We start from the raw sequence: 21,544 nt of genomic DNA, 5'->3' as shown, positions 1-21,544 counted from the left end.
CGGCGATACATTCGCTACGCTTTCGGGACTAGGTTCATCCGTTTCGCTCACATGTCTATTCACTCTACACATCCCCGATTCCCTTTCGCCTCTTACCACTCTACTTATGTTGTCCACGTTGCTTGGACGTTGCGAATTTGCAAATTGCGGTCGAAGTTGTCACTGATCAACATCAATTGCCCGAGTTTCCGTATAATTCGTCTAAAACTAAGTGCTCGGATTAATAAGTCAATGAAAAGAGCTGCTTGTTTTTTTTTTTAAAAATCGGAATTTGTGTGTGATGGACGACGAAATAATAGACGTGATCACCGAATGTAGTTTCGATTATTTGGAATCCCTGTACGAACCGTGGAACAAGATCAACTCGACGTAAGCAATAACTACGATCGCATGGTCGTCTAAATAGGTTATTAGTTTTTCCTAATGAGACGAGTTAATGGTTTGTCCCTAGGTCATATAACCCAATTAGTCCTCAATGGTTGATTCAACTGGCAGACGATTGGAACTCTGAACATGTAAGTGTTCGTGTGTGGGTCTAATCATTTTTAAGTTAAACGTGCTGGTCTGTGTTGTAGAGTGTACGCAAGGATGATTCAAGGAAATTAAAAAAACGTCTGTCAGAAGATGTTTGTGATGAGTCCAAATACCGGGAAATTCTCAATAAATACAAAGAGAATGATGTATTTGTACTACCAAACGGCGAAGAAATAGTTAGGGTTCGTAATGATTCCAGCTCTGATTCAGAAATCGATATTATGGATGGAGAGACCAATACTAATGATGTTGAGGATTGGCAGTCGGTTATATCACATGGTTTCACAAGAGATATAGAACACATCCCAGCACCCACTCAAGAAAGACATCTAGAAAGTAATATTATTACTGCAGATGAAAGATATTATCATCCAAACTTATTTGGAAAAAAAGATGATAAAAAATATTTAAAAGTAATTTTATAATTAATAATTTGACTTGTAAAATTTTAAATTTCTTTTTTTTAAACTCTTTTGTATTATTTAATATAGTTAAGAAATACCATATTAGATTTATGGAAAGCAAACAAGCCATGTTATGTATCAAAAACATTTGCTAAACAAAAGATGAAAAAGTGTGGTACAGCAAAAGAAATTGGACAGGTACATTCATATCTTGAACATAGAGGATACATTAATTTTGGATGTGGTAAGTTATTAATGGTAATATATAGTACAAGTTTGATAATAAAATATATTTACTTTTAGATGAATGTAAATATCATAAAAATATTAAAAAAGAATTAGCTAAAGCCAGAATATTGAAAACTCAATACAATTTAAAACCACCTCTTCTTCATGGAAAAAATAAATCTTTTAAAAAAGTAAGAACCTTAATATTTTGATTATTATATAAAAATCTTTGATGACTATAGTATATGCCTTAATTTAAAATACTAAAACATAAAAATTAATATTTGTAAATTGTAGTTCTGTTTTATGAAATAAATTATGGTTTTTTATACATTATGTTTCAGATAAAGGCAATGGGTGGTTACACAATATGCCATGATAAAACTTCATCTCAATGGGAGCATAACTATTCAGTCCCCAAACAAAACAAACGTTAAACTAAAATACTTATATTATAAAAAAACATTTTGGCTGTGAATGGGTTACATTTTGGTAATTATTCAAATATTAAATATGTATTAGTTTTTTATATTTATAATTATTGTCTTATTTTTTTTAAGAAATGACTGAGGCAAATTAATGCAATTATAATTTTCCTTTTTTTATTAAATACATTAAAAATATCTAATCTATAAATGTAAACAGAATAAACATCCAAAAGTAACCCATATTTTAAACTTATTTGTAAATAGTGTGTATGTTAAAAGCTTATAACATATGTAATCTGTTTGCTATAATCGTTGACTATTATTTTTATTGTTACACCATTTTTATAACTGGTATGATATAAAATATCTGAGTATAATAAATACTTGTATTAATTGTCTAATGATTATTATTGAAAAATTGCCTATTGATTATGAACTTAGGATTATTATTATGTTAAAAAAAAACTACTATTTTTATTGAATACATGTAGTTTTTAACTTATGCATAATATAACAATAAAAATGTGAATATGTTTTAATAATTCATTATGTATTTCATTTAATAGTAATGCATTTCTATAATTTCAATTTTGTTTTATCTTATGTAATATGTGGTATATGAAACCCACTTAACATCCACTTGGAGAATTAAATAAAATAACGTGTATGGCACAACATTTTTATTTTAAAAATTAAATTTATATATATAACCACATTTTTTGAACTGTATAAAACCTATAGTTTTAGTGAGGTCTACACTCATAGATAGATACTACATTTTTACCATCTGAAAATCTATCTGATAGATAATGAGACATATTAGTTGATGAGAAACTGATATTACAAGTTACAACAACACATACATCACCAAAAAATAATAACATTCAAATACTATTGAAGAATTGAAAAAAAATATTACCTTTATTAGACCTGCATATACAGAGCGTAACAGAAAGAACTGACAAAAAAAAAATTGATGCTACTTAAACGTATGACAAAAAATTATATGATTAGTAAATAGTTTAAGAAATATACCCATGTTAGCAAATTTCCAAAAATAATATTTTTAAAAAGTAATTGTGTTCCTAATTAATTTAATCAAAAAACTATTAATATTTTAAAAAATTCTATAAAAAAAACTACTTGACTTCGATAAATGTTTTTACCACCCAAATCGTTCATATAATGAGATCAACAAATTGGATATTTAAAAAAATGTAAATCAAATTTAAATTTTAGATTCTGAGTGGAACGATGAACATATTGATTTTACAATGTGTGTTTTTTTTTTATTTTTGTGTCTGTCATCGCCTTTTGACTGAATGTTTATATTAGCATTTTCTATAGACCATCAAATTTTGAAAATATTTTGACTCTTTTTGAGCTGTTTACAGAAATTGTCAGTTTTCAGTTTTTTTAGTTTTTTTTTTCTATAAATATCAATAAAATTTTATCTGTTGAGTAAAAAAGCTTGAAAATTTAATAGAAGGCTCCTCTAGGTTAGGTTCAACTTAAAATACTTATAAAAAAAAAATCGAACCTATGGATCTTAAATATTTTTCAACTTATTATAATAACTTATGAGGAACCTTTTACCTTGCAATTCATTTTCAAGCATACTGACCCAAAAAAAATTACAAAGGTACACTATTAAAAAAAAAGAAAAATTGAAAATGTCTATAAATAGCTCAAAACGAGTGAACAACATTTTTAGACAATTTTATCATGAATAGAAAGCATTTCAAGTATCTACAGTTAATAGTTATTGAATTACAACATAAGATAATTGTTTTAAGATACTTTTTTCACAAGCCTTCGACCGTGTCTGGCACGAAGGCTTACAATTTAAACTAAAAAAATTTCTCCCCTCTGCCTTATTCCTATTGATTAAATCATACTTAACTGATAGACACTTTCAAGTTCAATTTAATTCTTCAACATCAGGCATTGCTCCAATTAAAGCGGGTGTACCACAAGGCGGCATACTCTCCCCCTTCCTATTTAACATTTATGTAGCTGATCAACATTCCATGTACGGATGCAACAAACCATCGTAGCCGATTATGCCGACGATAAAGTTATTTTATCCATAAACAAAGATCCCTTAGCTGCCTCATTAAATTTGCAATTGCATCTTAATCTCTTATCTGAGTGGTATGCAAAATGGCGAGTTAAAATTAACCAAAATAAATCTTCGCACACAACATTCACACTCAAACAAGGAACATGCCCAAACATTACCCTTAACAACGTACCAATTCCCACTTCTGACACAGCCAAATACTTAGGATTAATCCTTGATAAAAGATTGACATGGAAGAAACACCTTCAAACCAAAAGAATAACCTTAAATAATCGTTTGCGTATGCTTAGACCTCTTTTAACTAAAAATAAGTACTCCACTCTAAATACCAAACTTACAATCTACAAAGCGCTTCTTAAACCAATCTGGACGTATGGACTACAACTATGGGGTTCAGCAAAAATATTTAACACTAATAGAATTCAAACGTTCCAAAATATATCACTTCGACGATTATCAAATGCTCCACCCTATATTTCTAACTATACTCTGCATAACGATCTCCATATGAGAACAATAGTTGAGGAAGCACGCATTTTTAACACTTTTCTTAAGTTTGGTTTCACGTCTGTCTGTGATCAAATCTTGCGCGCTCGATTTGAGGCACTTTTTGAAGATGAAAAATTCTGAAAATTGGTATAGACCTTGGTCTTGGATGACAATACAATAATCCGTTGTCATTTTGGGACATGGACCAAAAAAAAAAAAAAGGATTGTCCCCACGACGTCGCCGTAATATCTCTCGCAGATATTGAACTTTCTCTCTTCCCCAAAAAAAACCGCAACCTCTTACGAAGCAAGTATAGGCGTGTCCTATCCATTAATACACATAATGGTCTCATAATGAAATTGTTAATATAAAAAAATTTCAATTGGTTGTGGCAAACAAAATAAATGTCTTGTCATTTCACGACCACATAAACTTATTTATTTATAAATAAATCATAATCACCAGTAGTTTGATTCTTTTTGTTTCACAAACATATTTCTTAAACGTTTAATAAAAATATTTACTTTCAACTAAAAAGTAGAAAATAAAAAATAAAAAAAAAAATTTTAAAAACACACTTTTCCATAAAAACATTTAAAAAAAAATTTTAAAAATTGCACTAAAAAGACAAAAATAATTCTCTGTACTTAAAAATAATGAAAAATTTATTGATGAAAAATTTAAAAGTGTGTGGTGCTCATACACTTGACATATATTCCCAGTCACTATCTTATAAACATGATTGAACAAAGAAGTGTATGTGAGACTTTCCTTGGCTTTTAAATTTTTTTCATCAGTAAATTTTTCATTATTTTGCTCTTATACTTGACATATACTGCCAGTCACTATCTTATAAACAGGATTGAACAAAGAAGTGTATGTGAGACTTAGCTCGGCTTTTAATGTTTTGTATGATGCACCACACACTTTTAAATTTTTCATCAATAAATTTTTCATTATTTTTAAGTACAGAGAATTATTTTTGTCTTTTTAGTGCAATTTTTAAAATTTTTTTTTAAATGTTTTTATGGAAAAGTGTGTTTTTAAAATTTTTTTTACACTCGTTTCCACAAACGACTCCATTCACACCCTAACCCTCTCATAAACGATCTTTCTATCCTTACATTACCTGGAAATCCTAACCGCAGACTGAAAAGGAAGGGGTGCCGCGACCTATTACAAAACTTTAATGTCTAACGTCTCTCAAAAAAAAAAAAAAATAATATAAATTATGTAATTATAGTAAAAACTAATTAAAATAATTAATCAATTAGTCAAGAGTCACTAATGGGTGACTGCTTAAATCACGCCTGTCACGTATCATGTACTTATATCATAGTATAAGCTTATTGTGCAAATTGTACAGATTGCTTATTTCAAATAAAAAAGAAAAAAAAAAGATACTTTTTTAATTTAAAGGTGAATATTTTCTATCAGTTTTCGAATTTCAAATGATCATAAAAAAAAACTTGTCTTTCCAATAAGCTTTTTTTTTTGCTAAATACAAAAAAAAATTATGGGGAATCTTGTATTCAATTTTCAAATCTTAGATAATATGGTACATAGAACATATTGAACATATGAATTTCTAACTCAAAATAATTTGCAAATTTCCCTGATTTTGATGAATATTATCAAAATTCTAACTTACAACTCAAAAAAAATTATTGAAGTAATAAGTTCAAAAAAAAAATTTCTTATGCCTATAAATAGCTCAAAAAGAGTCAAAATAGTTATCCGATGTATTTTGATTACGCTCAGCTAGTACCTACTTTTGATATACCTAACTCGACTTTTAAAAATAATAATCAATTAATACAAAATACTGCGTTGTATATTATTGTACCTCGATTTTGATGTACATACCTCAGTTCAGATTTTATAGATTTTCGTATATAATTATCGAATGTGGTTCAAACTACTCTCCTGATAACTAATCGTTTTCATTAAAATCGGTTAGATTAAGTTAGAGGTTTTGTTTTAGAGTCTATAGGCAACAAACATTTTTAAATTTCGTACTACACACAATTTTAGGGACTAAGCGAGCGAATGGTATTTGGCTTTTATATAATATGTAGATTAACCATTAACGTCAATACTCGATAACGATCATAAAATGACAGTGCATACACAGATACACTAAATTTTGATTATAATTTTAATTATTTACATATCAAAATTCGAAAGGAATTAGTTCTCTTTCTTAAAGAATCAAACCCTTACTTTTCTTGTTCTTTCTTTATAAAAAGGAATTTAGTTCATCGTCATGGTCATTTAAATATGAATTTGTTCCTTTCAAAGTCCAAACACCATCAGTATACTTACTAAATAATTAGATTTTTAGTAATAAGTAATAACATACGGTTGGTAAATAATAAAAAAGTTAAAGGAAAAATAGTAGAGAAATTATTCAAAAAGTAATCTTATGTGTACCACTAAATTATGCAATTTAAAAAGGGAATGTTAACAAAAGTATATATAAATTGGTAACACTTACCCAATTATCAACGTTGATTTTGCTTATCATAATAAAGTAATTATTTTGTATTATTCATCAAAACTTTCTAAATGTTTTTGTATTAAGCACCACAGATATAAAACATTAAAACTGTAATTCCCAAATTTTCGACTTACTGCTATGACAATTTTTAATATTTTATATTGAAATATAATTTATACATTTACATATATTTTTCTTTCCACTAACATATTTTGTTAATTTGTAATTCGATGAAATTGTACTACTGAGGTAAGCTAATCAAAAATTGTACTATTTCGTAAATTAATTATCATTCAATAACTTTTTTTTTCTCACATTTTTTTAAAGAAATTATATTTTAGAATGGACCAAGAAGACTTTACCGCTGATCTGTGTGCTGAACAGATTGGCAAATTATTTCAATTTCAGGATCTTACTGGTATTGAAAGTTTGCCTACATGTCGAGACGTGCTACAGAGACATCATTGGGATATAGAATCCGCAGTTCAAGATCAGTTAAACCTAAGGGAAGGTCGCCCATCTGTATTCGCTGGAACGTCAGAAACATCATCTGCTCCGACAGTTTTAGTTGATCCGACTAGGCAGCAAATTTTTAACCCAGAGGCCTCTGGAACTGGAAATTTTTTATCATTTGTTATAGATTACATACTGAGAACATTTTATAACACATTTGTATCAGTGGTACGATTTACATGGAGTTTAGTCTGGCCAGAACCTCGACCTCCAGTTACAGACCCTGTTGCTGATGTTGGAAGATTTATTCAAAACTATGAGTCTACGTATGGAAGTGAACATCCAGTTTATTATAGAGGATCATATAGGCAAGCATTAAATGATGCTAAACAAGAATTGAGATTCCTTGTGATTTATTTACATCAAAATGATCAATCAGATTGTTCTAATTTCTGTTCATCTGTATTGCCAAATAGCAATGTTATTTCTTTCCTAAATGAAAGTAACATATTATTTTGGGCTTGTGAACAAGATTTGAATGAAGGTAATCGAGTAGCCACTGCTCTTCAGGCCAATGTATATCCTTATGTGGCTGTAGTTGTACTGAGAGAAAGCCGAATGACCCTAGTTGGGCGAATGGAAGGGCCTGTGTCACCTGAAGAATTTATTAGAAGACTGCGGTCAGTGTTTGAAGCTAATGAAGCATATCTCATAGCTGCTCGTGCTGAAAGAATTGAACGTAGTTTTAATCAATCCTTACGTGAACAGCAGGACCGAGCATATTTAGAATCGCTGCGCGCAGATGAAGAAAAAGAGCAGATTAAAAGAGAAAAAGAGTATCAAGAACAAGAAGAACGTTTACTACAAGTGAGGTTAGAAGAGATAGAACAAGCACATAAGGATGAATTGAAAAAACAAAAAGTGGAAATGTTGGCTAGTATCCCACAAGAGCCATCTATAGAAGAACCAGGATCATTGACAATTGTATTCATCATGCCAGGTGGTATACGAATAGAAAGGCGATTTGCAGAGATGTCTCCTGTAGCTGATGTCTTAAATTTTGTTTTTTGTCACCCAAGTTCACCAGACATTTTTGAAGTGGCCACTAATTTTCCAAAACGAGTTCTGAACGTTGAAGACCGAAATAAAACACTTAAACAAGCAGGCTTACAAAAAAGAGAGGTTCTCTTTATAAATGATTTAGATTCGTGAATAAATAATATATTCATATAATTTATTGAAATGTACCTATAAATGTAAGAAATTATCATTAAAAATATAATGTGAAAATTATATTGGTACATGTATAATGGTGTTTTTAATTTAAAAATGTTTAATCGAAAGTTGAGGATATAGAGCCAATTACCAGTTAATTATTATAATATAATATATATTATTAACATATATATTTTTTTTTACTTTTACTCGTTACTTCAAAAAACTTGTTTTAACTTCTATTTGATCATGTGGTCAACATATTTTGCACATATAGAAACTGCATTGTTTTAATATTTTCTTTAATGTGTGATAAATTATAATAAATGGTTTTGTTTTTGATTTTGGGATTCAATTCTTTTCCATATATTATATTAATTTCTTTCTAATGTCTCATATAAATTTTTTCAAAATCTTTTAAGTTATTATTTGAGTAAAAATGCAACTTTATATTCTGGCTCAAATTGATATTAAATTTATTTATAATAATATTAAAATATATAATATATAACACTCATTGAAGTACCAAAAGCTTAATCAAAATAAAAACCTACAAAGATATTTTACTCAAATTAATATTTTTTGCGATGTTAATATATTAAATAGTATCAATATAATTTAATATACAATGTTACTGAGCATGGACAAAAGAAATATTAAATAAAACAGTTGTTGACTTTTGTCAAATCCTAATATTGTATTTTCTAATTGATTTATACATAGTATAGACCAGTGGCGTGTAACATAGGGTCCAAGTGTTGGTCAGGCAACACCTTAAATATGGGTGGGTAGAAGAAAAATAGGAAAATTTATAGGTCGGTATAACAGTATTATGAGGGATAGGTCACCTACAATTATTTGAGCAACACCAGTTTTTTTTATGATACACGCCACTGGTATAGACTATAGCCTATAGTTACTTTATTCAACTTAAGAGTATACCGGGCGGTAGACGAAAACACGTTATGTCCGGCATGTCTGGTTATTAGTATAGGTGCCTCCACTCGCGTGCCTGCTGATCATTCCCACAACTAATACCACCAACTGTTCATCGCCACACTGGTGATTTATGATCGGTAACGACTAACAATTGTTTCTGAACAATCAATCAGGGGGGCCCAGCGATGAACAACAGTCAATTGCATATGTACAAACTTGTGTACTCTTAAGTTGAATAGAGTAAAGTATACTGGTAATATACCTATAAATACTTTTAAAAAATAAATAGCTATTGTTTAAAAAGTAAATTTTTGATTTCAATAGAAATGGCATTTTTAATTGTTAAAAAAATTAAACAAAATATCTATAGTTTTAAATTGATTCATTTTCATGTTTTTGCTATGACACCATAATTTGTTACCAGACTTACAAGAGCCTAACACAGTAATACCACATAATACCTATTCTAATTTTTTTTCAATTCAATATCAATTAACAAAGATTAATTATATCATTCATTCCATAGACATTGGCTGTAAATAGTTACCGTCTGGTAGGTTAGGTTAGGTTAGGTTAACTAACTTGTAACTAGTAACTAACATCCAATAACTACTAATTAGTTAACTAATATTTTACATAATATACGACCTTGCATTGGTATTAGGTATTTAGTAATTTTGTTTATGGATATATATTATATAGTACCTATTATAACTAAAACATCAAGAATTTATGAAGTTAAGAGTAATTAACACATATAAAAAAAAAAATTAACTAAGCATTCATTTGAATGAAAAATATACTTACTCCATAAGTTAATAGCGATATTAACTATGTACTTATTTGTTCCATACCAAATACTTCCATTTCTTTCATTTAAAATTATAAACATTAAATAGAAAAATAAAACTTACAATAAAAATAGTTCTTTTAATTTTGAGTTGAACTTTCTAATTGTATAATAGTTCCCTGAATAAAATATTTAAAAAAAAAAAAAAACAACAAAAAATTATATATATAACTTCTATACACATTTAAACCCCCTCATGCTTACCAAAAAATAAGAAACAAATGGCAACTATTGTAAATAAATATTATTGTTATGGTTTTAATATACATTATACTGTTTTGGCATTTTGTAGTACCTATGACTAGATGAAACAAATTTTGGAAAACAACCAACCATGAAAAAAAAATATAATAATAAAAAAAATTTTAATGGTAAGTAGCACCCTGAATAGAAATTTTATTTTCTATCAAAAAGCTTTAGTTTTGACCTTACAGCTCCTTCACAAACCAAAATACGTTTGCCACAGACATTTGGACTAGTTGTGTTTGTTGCACGTCGTAAAACTCCAGATACAAGACCTGAACGCCTTGGTCGAATGGAGGGTTGTGTCTCCCGTTGACTCTGTTTTTCTTCAAAATACTCAACAATTTTACTTATATGTCTAGTCTTCTGAAATAAATATTAATTTTGTAAAATAAACAAGTTTTAAAAATATTTTTTTTTTGTTTGTAATTACTTGATGGTTTTCCCATTCATTACATGTTGATAGGTCATCTGAACTATGATGCGTGTTATTGTGTAAAAAACAATACCCGCCAGGTCTAAGATGGTGTTCATCACCAGTGGAGTCAAGGAACAATGATGATGTAGCTGAACCAGATGACAAAGTCACCGATGAAGCATTAGTTACATGCTGGCACTCAAGTCCTGCCAAAATGTTGTTCATTAATATTGATCTCGCTTTCGTTTGCTACCCACACAGCAAGAAAATAATCGAGCACATACAACTGTTATTTTAAAAGTGTCTTAATATTCTTAACATTAGAATCAATTAAAAGTTAAACATTTTATATAAAATATATCTTTACCTGGTAAACAAAAATCATCACAAACACTACTGTAGAAACCTGATTCGCATGAGCCTCTTCGTCTTAGATTAGCTACACCAGAGTTGACAGGAATTGTGAGATCGGTCCAACACGAATCAACTGTTACAGTAGGAAATGTTTTAGCAGTATTCTCTATATTTGTTAATGACATCCACCGTCTTCCATTAGTTCTAGACATTTTTGGAGATGATGGTAAAGATGTAGAGCGACATTTTTTTGAGGTCTTATCAATGTTTCTATGTTTTCCTTTAGGTGTAGATGAGTCCGCAATAAGTGTACCACCACTTGATACACTTAAAGAACACCGTCTATCCAGCTCCACATATCCAGGTGATGGTAGTTCACAACATGATGAAAATAAATCTGAACCATTTGTTGAAGCAAGTATCTTTTGAACGCCTTGAAACTTTGCATCCAATTTATGAAAGGGATTGGATTTGGACGGGCAAGGCTTATAATGAGGATCTTGACGACACATACTTTCACCCACATAACGTAGAGGTTGAACAAAATGACATCGTGCTTTGTCTGATGGAGCTGTATGTGCTGGAAAAGCCAATATACCTTCATCTTCTGACAATGATCTACTGTGACACACTATATCATACACAAAATAAAATTTATATTATTATTTAGTTGAAGATTATTTATAATGTATTATTATATATTATACATTTTAAACGTTTTAAGTAAAAATGACCATAATAGAACAGTTTAACACTGATTTATGAATATTTGAATATATATACTTATTGAACTTAGAAGGTGTAATGAATAAAAAATATTAAGTAATGAAATTATACAGATGTAGCTACATTTCTTATGACTGTTTTCTTCAGGTCCATTATTCTGTAGCAGGAACTCTTCACTCCGTGCTTCCACCATCGCTGTTGAGCAAGGATTTGACCGAGTAGTAACGACTGGACATCTCCGTGATCCAGATAAATTTGAATTTACCGTAAGTGGGAAAGCAATTGCCTCTTCTAATTGTTGAACAATTTCATTAAATGTTGGACGTGATTTAGCATCCAACTTTAAAAAACAACAAATTTAAAAAAGTATTAATTATAGTTTATGTATATAATACATTTTAAGGATATTGTTTGATAACAATCTTACATGGCAACAAGAAAATGCTAATTTAAGAAACATAGTTGGTGGAGGACAAGATGAACATAACTCAACAAAAGCTATATAATCCAGACCAAAATTTTGTGTTCTAGGTAAAATATCTGGATCTGCTTTCACTCTGGCGATAATTTCACATAACACAATTCCATAACTAAAAACATCACTGCTTTCATTATATACATTGCCTTTAACACATTCTGGCGACATCCACCAAGGTGATCCAACTTGCTGTAACCTTTGTCCTTTCCTAATAAATATATAAAAATAAATTATTTAAAAACAATTACTTTATTTTATGCTTTTAAAATAATCATGATTAATTGCCAAGTAAAATACTTTAGTGTTTTCTAATTAAATTTTGTTGAAAATTCATAAAAAAACCAATTAAAAATAAGAAATTCAAATAACATTCCTATATTTTTAGTAAAATTAATAAAAGTTATTTTGATGAAATTCAAAAAATAATTATTATTTTAAGTACCTAATCACATTGAATAATTTCAAAAATATGCCATTTTCATCCACATTCAGTGGCGTTAGAGAAGGGGGCACTGGGGGAAATTGACCCCTCAGATATAATCCAATAATAAAATTAATAGGTATACAATCGTAAATTACGTTTACATATTTAAAATTGGTCTTATTTTCATGAATGTATGAATATGCGTAGTAATATTATTATTATTATTATTATCGATTTATTATTTAATATTTATTATTATAACATAATACATAATAAACATATTGAGTAATTTTTATTTATATATTGTTACTTTCGAATATAACTTCAGATATAAAGTAAATATTTTTTTTTTTTTTAATTGATCATTAAGCCCGGCAACTATGGCCATTAGCTGTTTGTTTGTTTGTAGGGGAGGATACTGTTGGTTGGTAAACACGTGTGTGTAGTTTTGGCAGATTTACAAGGGGGCACCCGTAGGTATCTACCATGCCTGGGTGGGGGATGGCGTTACTTGTTCTCCAGACACCGTGACTTGCCCGAAGAAAAATGCCACCTGTGAACCGAGGTTTGAACCAGCGCCGGTGTGCGTCACAACCGACGCCTTAGTCCGCTCAGCCACTCCGTCCTCCAAATATGTTTTATTTCAATATATATGTGTATAAATATAATGTATTTATATTTATATTATAGTATTACACTATAATTATATCAATACATTTCTATAATTCTTTATATTCTTTATATTATAATATATGACCTATATCAACATTAAAAGAATAAAATATTAAGAAAGGTTTTCTGTTATAAATCACAAATAAATATATAATAGTTGTTAGGTGTTTTATGTTTTGTCCCCCCTCATGAAAAATAGTTCCTGTGCCACTGTCCACATTAGTTTTTATTATCATAAAATTACTAATTTTAACTTCTAAGACCTTATCATACAAACACTACATTACATCAACACAAGAATTAAGATTTTACTATTTATTCAACCATATTATGTTATTCTCGTTATATTTCTCCTAATACTAGTTTTATGTGATGACATTTCGAACTATTTTTTTAAGAATAAATGTAAACAACATTTTATTTGACATGAAATTACAAATTTGGATGAGACAAAATTATTTTGGCATTAAACAACAATGCCACATTATATGTATATTTTATTAGTTACATAGTGTATAATTTAAGATGTTAAATCATAAAATATTTATGTTTTAAATTTAATAATATAAATATTAAAATAGTTTAAATGCAAAATAGAATTAATATAACTCACTTTGGTATTTTTGCAGCTAGACCGAAATCGGCTACAACAGCAGTCAGATCTTCAGTTGATTCATTTTTTTTAATTAAAACATTCTAAAATATTTAAATTTTTGAATAGTATCATACTTGGTATATTTAATTTAATTTAAATAATAATGTTAAGTAATACTAAACAATAATATTTATAATAGGTTTTAAAAGGAGTTTCAGCATTTATAATTTAGACAAATTAAGTTTATATTTACTTTTGAAGTTAAATCACGATGAAATATGTCTCTTGAATGAAGATACTTCATGCCCCTTGCAATATCTAGACTTATTTTCATTCTTACTTTAAATGAAAGATCAATATCAGACTCAATTAATTGTTCCAAACTTCCACCATTGATATACTAATAAAAGTACAAGTTATTATAAAAAAGTTATAAATACTTAAATGAGCATTTAATATTGTAGATTATAAATATCAGGGTTTAAAACCGGTAACCGGTTTGTAACAAAAACCGGTAAAAAACCGTAAATTTGAGAACCGAAAACCGATAACCACTTTTAGTTTTAGAATGCTGGAAACGGTTATTGGTTATCAAGGTAAATATCTAAGTATTAACATCAAAGCGGTTACCTCGTATTTTCAATTCCGGTTTTATAACCAAAACCTATTCCCGACCAAAAAAATTAACGGTTTTTTCGTGGAATTTAATACTTGAATTATGCCATGAATCATGATTACATTATAGTTGAATTTAATTTTCCAGCTATTTTTAAATTTTTTTCCCCAATTAATTGCCGTTGAGTATTGCTTATTTGTTGTGAATAAGTGTTTAACTATATATTATAAATACCGTCATAAACGTCGTCGTTCATTATTATTTTTTAATTAATCTTTGTTTCTTAGAAATATACACATTTATATACAGTGCCACAATTTACTATAGATAGGGGACCTTCCAAGTTTAATTTTAAGCAAGGTTTTTATCACATTATACTTTGTTTTGCATACATTTATAAATAGTTTAGTATTAAATTATGACTCCCAGAGCCCAAACCTTCCTGGTTCTGCATTTGTTATTTGTAGTGTTTGCCCAAGGCTAGCGTAGAATGCTCGATCTGCAGACCTAGGTTTTGGGGTACTGTAATATATACAATACAATCAAAAAGTTCCGTGTCAATGTATCACTCTTAATGTCATCTTGGAAAGCTATTTATTATATTTAATTTTGGTTTTTTTACAGTTATAAATAAGAAAATTATAACAATAACATTTTTTAATGCAATTTTTTTTTGATTTATGAAAAGCCCCATTATCTTGATAATTTGTTTTAAACTTTAAAGCAGTTTGAAAAAATAAATAATAAATATTTAAATTGAGGGAAATTGACCAAATTAAAGCATATAGTTTTTGATTTTGTAATAATAATAGTTATGTTATCAACCCACGAATGGCCTGAATAAACTGTTTTAAAAATATGATTAAAAAATTGAAAAAAATTATTTTTTTAAACCGGTAATCGATTACCAAAAAACCTTATCAATGGTTTTTAAACGATTAACGGTTATCATAGTGTTTGAAATATCTTTAAAGAAACGGTTACCAAAATGTCAAAATTTAACGATAACCGGTTACCGACTTTATTGATAACAGTTTTAAGCCCTGATAAATATATATACAAAAAGACAATATTATAATTACCTCAGTTAATGCATGGAGTTGTCCTTTATATACACAAGCACCTTCAAATCTAAAATAACAATAATCAAATAAATATACAACATTACATAATATAATTTATAAAACAGTTATTTATATACCGTGTGTGCACAAAATACAAGTTTTGAATTTAATAGGATCATAGGAATTTTTGATTTAAACTAGTTTATTTAGTATCATATCCCAAAAACAGAATTCAAAAATATGGATATGGTACTGAGTAATAGTTATAAGTAGGTAACTGAGTTATAGAGTGTACCTTGTTTTTATGGACACACAGTATAATAAATATATGATTATGTGTAATGCTACAAGTGTTGATACTATCTAATAAATTATTAGTTATTAGTATAACCAAATAGGGCGAGACTTTATGGGCTAATTCACAATATAATATAAAAAAACTGAATTGTGAATAATTTTATTTAAACTCCAATAAAAATATTTTTTAATGAAAATGTTCAGAGCTTAAGAGTCTACTGTTTTATTGTTTTTATTATATATTTGCACCTATGTTATAATGTTAACAACATTTAAATTAACTATTTGAATTATCAATAGATTTTCTTAGAAGTTTTAAATAAAAAAAAAACCATATTAATCTTAATTTACATACCCAAGTATGTTAGGATGTGAAAGCTTGTTCATAAGCTGTACTTCTTTAAGCATATTGAACCGATTTGATTGTTTGATATTCATTTTGAGTACCATTACTTTTCCAGTGTTTCGGTGAGTAACACGGTATACTTCAGAGAAGAAACCTTCACCAATACGCTCACTAACAAAATCATCTAGATTTGTAAGTGAACGCACTGCATGCTTAAGAGCACAACAAGAGTTGCCTTTTAATCGACATCCTTCTTTACGTTGGAACTCGGCCTTCTCTTCCATAGTATTCACGTAATTTGTCATAACATTTTGATAACCTGAAAAAGTTTATATAAAATGAGTTATTTTAATTGACAGTAATCAGATATGATTATTTATAATGGAACTGCTAAGATTCTTAAGATAAAATACATTTATGCAGTTTGCAGGATATAAATAACAGGAGACTGAAATTAAAATTAAATTTATAACAAAAACAATTATTTAAAAATTATAATATAAAAATAGTAAAATAGAATGCCCTTGAGAAAACTAAGCCCATATGCGTTGTCTGTCTTAAAAACACATAACATAGAAAATTGTATGTTCTGAATAATGTATTTATTTAACTTTGTTATATTGGAGCGAATTGATCTATTGTCAAATTTTAAAGGAAGACTATTATCTAGGGAATTGCATAGATATTTTTTTATACTTTCATTTTAAAGAAAGTTATGAGTATTTTTAGAATCTCGCTTTAAAATTATAATATAAAAAAATTATGAGATTCACTAGATAATATTCTTACTTCTAAATTTGATAATAGATCGATTTGCATCAATATTAAACATCAAAAAGTTAAATGGATTATTAAGAATGTACAATTTGCCATGTTATGCATTTGTAATATGGAGGAAATGCATGAGGGTGTAGCATCCTCTTAAGACTTTCTATTTTTAATCCTCAAAAAGCCTGAAAAGGAGCCAAAAAAAAGGATTTTCTGTTGAAGAAAAGTACTAAATTTAATAAATGAGTAGGAGATATTTTTGAAAATAACTGTAAACTAATACATTTATTTAAAAATAGGATAATGCTTAAAACTAAACTTTTAAATAAGGATGAGAAAAATAGCATATTACAAGAAAAAAATTAAGTTCCAACATCTCAATAATAAGAATAGAATTTATATACAATTAATATTAGGTCAATGACAATGAAAATACAGTAATTTAATTATATATATAGTTAGGTATATAAATTATATTATTAAATTTGGTATTTATTTATCAAAATTCAAAATTATATACTTTTTATTTTTAATATATTTTAAGACTGAATAGCTTTAAGCAATTTGATGATATTTTATACAAGGTTTTTTTTTACGCTTAGCTATAATTTGTTCATCTAGCCAATAAAATAGTTAATAAGTAAAATGTTATACTTCCACTACCACAAAAATTAGTTGCGATATTTATAGGATTTACTTATGTATTGCCTCGAGGTTGAAACATTATTCCACCTTAAAACGCAGTAATTATTATATTAAAAAATATAGTTTTTATAATATATTTATATAACAAATTGTATAGAAATAATGTTTTTTTTTAACCGTAAACACTCATTGTCTTATAAAATCTTGATATTTTTTTTCACATAACTATAATTAACATGAATTCATTACAAAACAAATTTTTTTAAATAAGGATAGGTATTTAAGTGGTTTACTTTTGTGAATAATAACATACATTTTTAATTTCATATTTTGAGACCAAATAATACATTTCTGAGAATTTTTATGCATCCAAATTTTTCTAAGTATAAATTTAAAATATAAAATAGTCTATATATTATCTATTTTTATATACCTAACTAACATCTACCTAATATTAAAAAATTGACTATAGTATATTTCATTAGCTTATAACTTAAGACTTACTACTAGTTGTCAATATTAAACTAACTATAATTAATTGTGTTTAATGAGGGTACTTAGTTGTATAATCATAAAAAATAATAGATCAATTATACAAAAAAAATAACATAATGCAGTGACGTAACTGGATAAAAATCTAGGGGTGCAAAAAAATTAACCTCCCGTTTGGCCGTTCCTGTATTCATAATCGCGAATTCAAGATAATAATGTGTTCACGAATAACGGATAATAATAGTCACGAATAATGCGATTATTGCAATAACAATAACACTGACAATACGTCAACATAATATCATTCAACAAGAGAAACCTAAAATAAATATAAACTTTTATAAAGTAATTTGAGGAAAAAAATATTTTTATATTATAATATTATGTTAACAGTCTTGTTCAGAATACTTTTTAAATGTGGATTATTTGGAGAGGCAAAATGATACTTTTGCCTCCACAAACATTTCTGGGGGACAAGTGCCCCCCTTACCCCACCGCAATTACGCCACTGAATGCATGAATCTGCAATTTTATAAAAGATCGTTGTATTTAATTTCCTATATTCTATCCTGGGAAAGATGTTATTAGATTTGATACCTAAACAAGTAGGTACCGCTCTGCTGTACCGTAGGTCATAGGTGAAGCGTATATCGTTATTAGGTAGTTCACAGTAATAGATGATTAAAAAATATTGTGACTATGTATTTTTAGTAAGTCTTAATATTGGTATACAAACAACTTATGAAGAATATTGTATTAAACTTTCAACTTTCAAGCTTTAATACCCAAAAAATGTTATTGCATCATATATAAATCAAAGAGAATCAAAATCAAAGTCAACAATTTTAAATACCTTCAAACAGCCAAAAAGAACCAAAATATATTGAAAATTATTTTTATCTAGTAAATTCTAATATAAATAGTCGCTGAAAATTTCAAGCTTCAACTATTATTTAATTTTGAGTAATAATTAAAGCACAGATTTTTATGCATTAAAAAATGTCAAAATATGCAACAAATATACAAGTAAAAAACATTAAATTGTGTAACATGGTATAAAAATTCACAATTTGTATTCAATAATTATTTTTACTAGTTCATAAATGTATGACTTAAAATAATTTAAAACAAATCAAACATATAGTTATATAATTATAGGTATCTACTTAATAAACAAAAGAATAATTTTTAATTTTGTAATAGTATACATACTCTGTTCAGCGATAGAACGCGCCAATTCTGCGCATCCCTCCGCGTCACCATGCTTTCGAAACCGGTTCCCCAATGGCAGGTAGTGTTGCGTGGGGGAACCAGTTTTCGTTGGTACGCGGTGCGATATCTCGCTGAACAGAGTATAGGTAATTTAATATTATTATAATGAATAGTCATTTAATGCCTAAAAAATGTATTATTACATTTTCTGCTTGATGAAATAATATTATGTACATTTTTTTAAAATTTTTTCTTCAATATACAATACATTTTGAATTTTGTCAAAATATTCAAAAATATACAATAACCATTAAATATGCAGAAATTTGCAAAAAAATAATTTTCCATTAGCTTCAAACTATTATGATTCATAGAGATTACTGACAAAAATATCAAAATTGTGAAAATGAAAAAATATGCAATTGCATACAAATCTGCACAAAATACACGTAATTCTAGAAATAACAAAAAACAAAATCAATTTTGTCAAAAGCTGGATCTACTAAGTTTTAGACTAAAACTTAGTTTTTGTGGAGGTAAAAATAAAGAAATTTATAGATTTGTGTATAATATACATACCTGTATATTTAAATGTTTAGTAAATAGTGTCCCAGAACAACTACTGGAATATACTTCCCACTTGAGATAAGTGTTCAGTGGCACAGAGTAATATAATGTTATAGGTATACATTTATTATAATGGTGCGACTAAATTAATTTAATTTATTATAATTGATTAAAACCATAATACATTTTGAAAAATCATAGGTATATTCTATACTTAAAACTTTATTTCAAATTTATAGTGATAAGATAAGTTATACATTAATGCAGTCACAAAAACCGGTTAATTGTTATTTGATATTTAGGTAAGTGATAATTTTGAACAGTTTTAAAAACAAATTTAAAATGTTGCGAAATTTCAAATATCTGGTTTATTATACAAAGCCAAGGTAGCTAACATTTATTGTTTTTTAATATTATTTAATGCTTATAAAACATTAACTGTAGAAAACAAAAACAAAAAAAAATTGATAACAATTAAAATTTAAAATAATTTGAATGTTTAAGTTTCATTTTAATGAATTGCAATTTTTGTAAGTAATGCGAGTCTTTATTTTGATATAAATATTTATTTTTTTTTACATCAAGAGTTTGATGTTTACAAATTTAACTATAATGCTTGCACATTTGAATATCAGGATGATAATATAATTATAAATGTATTTTCTTACAAAATAACAAAATATTTTAAAAAAGAACAGAATGACTCATTTTATTTAAAAATAGAGGTTCCTTAGCAAGTATGAAGTAATATTAGTAACAATGACTTTCTTTAAATTTTTGAAAAACAACAATTACACATAATTTATTGTCATGAATTGAGAACCTAATAAATATTAAATACCAGCAAATATAGAGATTTAACAATATTTTAAGTATTGATTAGACATATATCTACTTAACTACTAATAGACATTCACCAATCATATCTTTATCATTAATGTTTTTGTTTATATCGATGAATAGTGGTTATTATATTTTAACTGGTAAACAGTTCTGTATAAAAAATATATTTAAAAATATATGATTGACTTACTGGATTTTCTGTTGATTCCACGTCCATTCTAGGATTTTTACTAATTTTATAATGCCAACTAGGTACAGTAATTATGCTTGAGTCAAATTAAATAGGTAGTATAATTAATTATAAACATTCACGCAAAACGGTTAGTCAATAAATGTCACACAATTGTCTTCACTATTGAAAGAAAAAAAGGAAAAAACTATGTAAACGAATAATGAAGATGTACACAGCAAAAAATGACAAATTAATGAATATTGCCTAGAAAACCAGATAAGAGCTAATTAAATCTCGTTTCTCATAACTTGTTAAATTTTTTACGCATACACACTTTTCGATACTTCATTCATGTCAACATTGCAGTGTAGCCAATGTTACCGGACGTAAACTTGTCACAAGCTTTCCCTTTTTTCGTGAATCGAAATTTACTATTCAAACAAAATTATAAAAATCTATGTCTTTTCCGAAATCATTTCAAGAATTTT

General features: G+C 27.6%; 3 protein-coding genes across 6 annotated transcripts; 2 read left to right on the top strand and 1 right to left on the bottom strand.

Moving 5' to 3' along the window:
• The first annotated feature begins 43 nt into the window (after positions 1 to 43).
• LOC132940143 (histone H2A deubiquitinase MYSM1-like) lies at positions 44 to 1,995 on the top strand. The gene is made up of 6 exons (XM_061007581.1): positions 44 to 369; positions 452 to 515; positions 576 to 947; positions 1,026 to 1,182; positions 1,242 to 1,357; positions 1,511 to 1,995. The coding sequence occupies exons 1-6, from the start codon at positions 281 to 283 to the stop codon at positions 1,601 to 1,603; spliced, it is 891 nt and encodes a 296-aa protein (XP_060863564.1). The 5' UTR covers positions 44 to 280; the 3' UTR covers positions 1,604 to 1,995.
• Positions 1,996 to 6,715: 4,720 nt separating this feature from the next.
• Positions 6,716 to 8,421, top strand: LOC132941792 (FAS-associated factor 2). Of its 2 annotated transcripts, none has more exons than XM_061009967.1 (2): positions 6,716 to 6,916; positions 7,009 to 8,421. In XM_061009967.1, exon 2 carries the CDS (start codon positions 7,010 to 7,012, stop codon positions 8,330 to 8,332), a length of 1,323 nt encoding a protein of 440 aa, XP_060865950.1. In that variant the 5' UTR covers positions 6,716 to 6,916; position 7,009; the 3' UTR covers positions 8,333 to 8,421. The 2 variants fall into 2 exon arrangements, with proteins under 2 accessions (XP_060865950.1, XP_060865949.1); XM_061009966.1 differs by having other exon boundaries at positions 6,995 to 8,421.
• Positions 8,422 to 10,282: 1,861 nt separating this feature from the next.
• LOC132941791 (probable serine/threonine-protein kinase kinY) lies at positions 10,283 to 21,376 on the bottom strand. 3 transcript variants are annotated; one of them, XM_061009963.1, is made up of 10 exons: positions 21,075 to 21,374; positions 16,367 to 16,676; positions 15,733 to 15,781; positions 14,288 to 14,434; positions 14,053 to 14,135; positions 12,293 to 12,551; positions 11,989 to 12,205; positions 11,153 to 11,770; positions 10,801 to 10,991; positions 10,283 to 10,733 (listed from the first exon to the last, which is right to left on the bottom strand). In XM_061009963.1, exons 2-10 carry the CDS (start codon positions 16,660 to 16,662, stop codon positions 10,521 to 10,523), a joined length of 2,073 nt encoding a protein of 690 aa, XP_060865946.1. In that variant the 5' UTR covers positions 16,663 to 16,676; positions 21,075 to 21,374; the 3' UTR covers positions 10,283 to 10,520. The 3 variants fall into 3 exon arrangements, with proteins under 3 accessions (XP_060865946.1, XP_060865947.1, XP_060865948.1); XM_061009964.1 differs by lacking the exon at positions 21,075 to 21,374 and adding an exon at positions 20,054 to 20,150; XM_061009965.1 differs by lacking the exon at positions 10,283 to 10,733 and having other exon boundaries at positions 10,935 to 11,071; positions 21,075 to 21,376.
• Positions 21,377 to 21,544: the final 168 nt, after the last annotated feature.

The sequence above is a fragment of the Metopolophium dirhodum genome, chromosome 3, assembly GCF_019925205.1.
Source record: "Metopolophium dirhodum isolate CAU chromosome 3, ASM1992520v1, whole genome shotgun sequence".
Lineage (NCBI taxonomy): Eukaryota > Metazoa > Arthropoda > Insecta > Hemiptera > Aphididae > Metopolophium > Metopolophium dirhodum.
Note: the sequence above shows the minus strand (reverse complement) of the source record. Positions and strands in the feature narration are given on the sequence as shown.